The 6,000-nt window shown below is 38.7% G+C and overlaps 1 protein-coding gene across 1 annotated transcript in view; it reads left to right on the plus strand.

Moving 5' to 3' along the window:
• Positions 1-1,120, plus strand: part of LOC129628081 (calcitonin receptor-stimulating peptide 2) — an 81,852-nt gene extending 80,732 nt beyond the window's left edge. Inside the window, exons 5-6 of the mRNA XM_055547499.1 lie at positions 188-373; positions 921-1,120. Of these exons, the coding sequence (XP_055403474.1) occupies positions 188-347 (160 nt within the window). The 3' untranslated portion in view covers positions 348-373; positions 921-1,120. The remainder of the gene's footprint in view (positions 1-187; positions 374-920) is intronic.
• The last annotated feature ends 4,880 nt before the right edge of the window (positions 1,121-6,000 follow it).

Genomic DNA, 6,000 nt, shown 5'->3' on the forward strand with positions numbered 1-6,000 from the left:
ACTCCTGGAAATGGAGAATGATTGTGGCATTTTCTCTTATGCTCTATGATTTTCTGCTGTGATTTTGTGCTTAGAAGAAATATTTAAGGTTCGTTGGTGCCTCTCAGAGCAGTAATTACTGTGGGGTAGCACTTGCCCTCAACCTCTCACTGACAGACTTTCTCTTTTTCTCCATTCTGCAAATCAGCATCACTGCCCAGAAGAGATCCTGTAACAGGGCCTCCTGTGTGATCCATAAGATGGCAGGCTCACTAAGCAGATCTGAGAGTGAGATTAAGAGGAACGTCATGTCCACCAACGTGGGCTCCAAAGCCTTTGGCCGGCGCCGCAGGGACCTTCAGCACTAAGCAGTGAAATGACTCCAGGAAGAAAGGTGAGCATGCTAATACCTCAGATAGCAGGGCAAATGGCTGGGTATTGCAGGGGTACAGCCCACACTCTAACACTTCCTATATCATAAAAAAATCCACAGCAGAGTTGCTGGCCCCAGTGTCTAGACATAGAATAGAGAGTCTGAATATCTGAAACCCCTCTATTCATTTATATTTTCCAGTGTCTTATTGTGACACTGAGAGGAAGTATAGATCCTATTCATTTAAAATAACTTCTTTGCAGTTATAATTGTAATTATTCTAGTTTTTTACTTTGAAAGGCAGAGAGCCTTCCCTTTGGAGTAAGCCCTACAATGTCATGTACATCTGAATTCAGAGTATAGACTTGGGTTCAAATACTGTGTTTGTCCTTACTATGTAACCTTGGAGCAGACCCAGTTACCCCATGAGCCTTGGTTTCCCCATATAACTTGAAGGCAACAATCATACCCACCTTTCAACATTAATATAAAAAGTAATTGAGATAGTACATGACAAGAGCCTCATTATTAATAAGTACTAATATTCTATTCTTTTTTTTCCTCCTAGGTCACCAAGAAGCTGAACTCCATTTCTTTTAATTTGCATGAAAGCAACTAATTGAAAAGAAAAATTGAAAGGAAGACACACATATATGCATGTCTCTTGATACTGAAAACATTTCTTTTTGCTTGAAATAAAGGCAAATGCAGAATAAAATCATTGCAATTACCCATAGTGCATCTTTTTATATTTGATTCTGTATTCAATAAATATGACACATATCTCATTGACTTAGCTGGTAGCAAATCTGGACCCTGTCAGCCAGCCTGTCAGCTGTTCTGCGAAACCTCAGGAGTACATGAGGTCGCTGACTTGTGGGTGTCTGGAGGGTGCGTAGTAATACTGAACCTCAGTGGAACTCTTTATTTAAAGAAATGTTTTTTATCTTGATGAAGTGCATTTTGCACTTCATCAAGATAAAAATATATTTTCAATATAGTTAAAAGGACAGTTGCTGCTATTTATGCTGTTTTTCCCATGAGAAACTCAGGGAATTGTAAACACTTTGTTGACCAGGCTGGCTCAAATGAGGCAATGACACCATGCTTGGGCTGGGTCATCAGCATCATGTACCCTCAGTGTCAAGTGAAAAACCCTTATTGGAATTAGAACCCTCAGCATCTCAAAGAGACATTCACATTTATTTTCAGGGAGTGCTCTGGTCCCCAGACCCAGAGGTTATCTGTTCTCTTCTCCTTGACTCAGATTTCTCCTTACCCATGTCCCATTCCTGCCTTACCTCCCAACAGTCACTCTTCATACCCCCCACAGCCTGCAAAGCCCTTTAGAAGCAGTGGCTAACAATCTGAAAGGGGATCACAGACTGGTAGACCTGGAAAGATCATCAGATACCATCTAATCCAATGTTTTACTTTCTGAGGTGCAGAGAAGAAAAGTGCATTGCTCAGAGGCCTGAAATAAGTTTAACAGAGACATTCCCTTGTTTAACAATCACTGAGTCTCTCCTGTAGGCTTAACACTATTTTAGCTCCAGGAAGAGCAATGAACAGAACAGACAAAAACCCCTGCATTCATGGGGCTTATGTTCTAACCAGGGGAGACTGAGGTGATCCAGCTGTAGAGTTAGAGGCATTCAGTATTAGAAGGAATCTGGGATGTCATAGGGTCTAAAGGCTTATTAAATGCAGAAATCTCCCAGCATCAACATTCTTGGTATCTGTTGGAAATGCTAGATACCAGCTATTGACTGTAACTTCCAAGATGATTGGACAGCCCATTTCACTGGTGGACAGCCAGTTTTGTTGTTTTTTTTTAAATGGATTATACTTAAAATATATATATATATATATATATATATAATTTATTTATTTTTGGCTGTGCCGGGTCTTTGCTGCTGTGCAGGGTTTTCTCTAATCGCAGTGAATGGGGGCTACTCTCTAGTTGTGGTGCACAGGCTTCTCACTGCAGTAGTTTCTCTTGTTGCAGAGCACAGGCTCTAGGTGTGCAGGCTTCAGTAGTTACAGCGCATGGGCTCAGGAGTTATGGCCCCCAGGCTGTAGGGCACAGGCTCAGTAGTTGTGGCGCATGGGCTTAGTTGCTCAGTGGCATGTGGAACCTTCCCAGACCAGGGATTGAACCTGTGTTCCCTGCACTGGCAGGTGGATTCTTTACCACTGAGCCACCAGGGAAGCCCTAAGTGGGTTTTTTTAATTAGAACACCATCCTTACTACCTACTGATTCTAGTTATTTCCTCAGAAGCTCATAGAATTATGACCCTTGTTCCCACTCATTCTTTACTCTTCATAATATTACATAAAGATAGATCAGACCATGCCTCCCTTAGGTACAGAATTCTCCACTGATTCCACATCTCAGAGTAAACACTTGGGGCATTGCAGTGGTTTCTTAATAAACTCTACTTTGTGAGAGGATATGTATTAAAATTTATTTCCAAATTCAATTTGCTTGTGATTTATGTAGGATTTTGTATTACCTTTGTTAAGTCTATAACTGGGGCTACAGCAATTGTATCACCTGAATTGATAAACTTTTGAACTTTTTCTGTTTTAAATCAGTGCAAATACTGTGAAAATTATCTCTGCCTTAAGCCTGATGTAATTCACCTGTGAAATTTTCTCACCGAGTTCTTTTATAACATAGTACCTAGCAAAGTTTTCAATTTCTGCCAAGGTTACTCAATTATATTATTATTTTGTTTTAATATATAGAATAATATATATTCTTGTTTTATATGTATTTCTGTGGAACTTTTGGGCTTCCCTGGCGGCTCAGAGGTTAAAGCATCTGCCTGCAATGCGGGAGACCTGGGTTCGATCCCTGGGTCGGGAAGATCCCCTGGAGAAGGAAATGGCAACCCACTCCAGTACTCTTGCCTGGAGAATCCCATGGGCGGAGGAGCCTGGTGGGTTACAGTCCATGGGGTCGCAAAGAGTCGGACACGACTGAATGACTTCACTTTAATGCATTAGCAAATTGGACTTTTTCATTATAATTTAAAATTTCATATTTGAGGCTATATCTTCTTTTTCATTCTGGATATAGTGTATCTGTATTTTCCTTAGTCTAAGAGGTATATGACCTGACTCTATATCATTTCTCTGATCGCCTCCTAACCCACTGCTTGATCTACTCCCAACTTCCTCTAGGTCTTTACATTTACTATTTTCTCTGCCTGGCATGCTATTCCCTCAATGTCTTGCATGACTAACACACTCCCTTTCTTTCAGAAGTCTGCTGAAACATCACCTTTTCAGAAAAGGCTTTCTTGTATGCTTATATGTGAAATGGCTCTGATCACTCTCTACCAACATTCAGCTTATTTTACTAATATAGAGCTTACCATTATTTTATCCACATAAAACCTATCACTGTCTAAAATGTTATATATTTAGTTAGTCTATGTACTCCCACTAGCATGTAACCCTATGAGAGAAGTTGCATGGATATTTATCTATATCCCTGGATTGCAGAAAAATTCTGAACACAGTGGCCCTTCAATAAATACCTGTTGAGTTAATAAACTATGAAACTCTATGAACTTCTGACTTTATTCCCTCTGAATTCATCTTTAACCATACATCATATCATGGTTTTGAGAAGGTTGTCATTTTAAAAATCATCTTTTTCTTTTGCTATCTACTTTAACTTAAAAGTTATTTAGTAGAGAAATTTCAAATTTAAAATAGCTTTTAAAATTACACTTCAGTTATTTAGTTCTAGACTTTTTGCATTGAATTTTGACAAAGTGATCTCTATAATTTTTTGTTTGGAAATGTATTTAGATTTTATTTGAGGCATATCATTGTGGCCCTTTCTCACAAGTGTTATAAAGGTAACAGAAAATAAAATACTTTCCCTGAACTTAAAATTTTCATATAGGTATCTATCTATATGGATGTCTATGGATATGTAATTAAAGGGATTAATTATATTATTCTTATCTATTATTTTTGCCTGGGTAGTTGATCAAAGACTAGGAGGGCAGTAAAGTTTCCAAGTATTATTTTGTCTCTGTGAATTTTCCCTCATATTTCTAAAAACATTTACATATTATAAAGGTTTTCTTGTTTCAAAAATCTACTTTTATAAGGTATAATTTATATAATATAAAATTATATAGATGAATTATATTTCCATGATTTTTACCAAAAGTATACCACACAACCTATGTAACCATAATAATAGAAGGTATGGAATATTTCCATCATTTCAGAATGTTCTTTATGTTACTTTGAAGTCAATATCCTCTGAACCCCTACCTCTTATAATCACTGATTATATAATTATATAATTTCTGTCACTGTGGACTCATTTTTCAATAGATATATGCTATGTACTCTTTATTATCTAGCTTTTTTTCACTCAGCATTTTGAGAGATTATTATATAGTTGCATGTATCCAGATGTTCAAGCTGGATTTAGAAAAGGCAGAGGAACCAGAGATCAAATTGCCAACATCCGCTGGATCACTGAAAAAGTGAGAGAGTTCCAGAAATACATCTATTTCTGCTTTATTGACTACACCAAAGCCTTTGACTGTGTGGATCACAACAAACTGGAAAATTCTTAAAGAGATGGAAATATCAGATCACCTGACCTGCCTCCTGAGAAATCTGTATGCAGGTCAAGAAGCAACAGAACTGGACAGGGAGCAACAGACTGGTTCCAAATCCAAATATACGTCAAGGCTGTATATTGTCACCCTGTTTATTTAACTAATATGCAGAGTACATCATGAGAAATGCCAGGCTGAATGACGCACAAGCTGGAATCAAGATTGCCAGAAGAAATATCAATAACCTCAGATATGCAGATGACACCACCCTTATGGCAGAAAGAGATGAAGAACTAAAGAGTCTCTTGATGAAAATGAAAGAGGAGAGTGAAAAAGTTGGCTTAAAACTCAGCATTCAGAAAACTAAGATAATGGCATCTGGTCCCATCACTTCATGGCAAATAGATGGGGAAACAATGGAAACAGTGACAGACTTTATTTTCTTGAGCGGCAGATGGCGACTGCAGCCATGAAATTAAAAGATGCTTACTCCTTGGAAGAAAAGTTATGACCAACCTAGACAGCATATTAAAAAACAGAGACACTATTTTGCTTTGTTTGTCTAGTCAAAGCTATGGTTTTTCCAGTAGTCATGTATGGATGTGAGAGTTGGACTATAAAGAAAGCTGAGTGCCAAAGAATTGATGCTTTTGAACTGTGGTGTTGGAGAAGACTCTTGAGAGTCCCTTGGACAGCAAGGAGACCCAACCAGTCCATCCTAAAGGAAAGCAGTCCTGAGTGTTTATTGGAAGGACTGATGCTGAAGCTGAAACCCCAATACTTTGGCCACCTGATATGAAGAACTGACTCATTAGAAAAGACTCTGATGCTGGGAAAGATTGAAGGTGGGAGGAGAAGGGGATGACAGAGGAGATGGTTGGATGGCATCACCGGCCTAATGGACATGAATTTGAGTAAGCTCCGAGAGCTGGTGATGGACAGGGAAGCCTGGCAAGCTGCAGTCCGTGGGGTTGCAAATAGTCGGACATAACTGAGCTACTGAACTGAACTGAACTGAACTGAATGTATTAGTATGGGCTCCCTTGATA

This window comes from Bubalus kerabau, chromosome 15, assembly GCF_029407905.1.
Source record: "Bubalus kerabau isolate K-KA32 ecotype Philippines breed swamp buffalo chromosome 15, PCC_UOA_SB_1v2, whole genome shotgun sequence".
Lineage (NCBI taxonomy): Eukaryota > Metazoa > Chordata > Mammalia > Artiodactyla > Bovidae > Bubalus > Bubalus kerabau.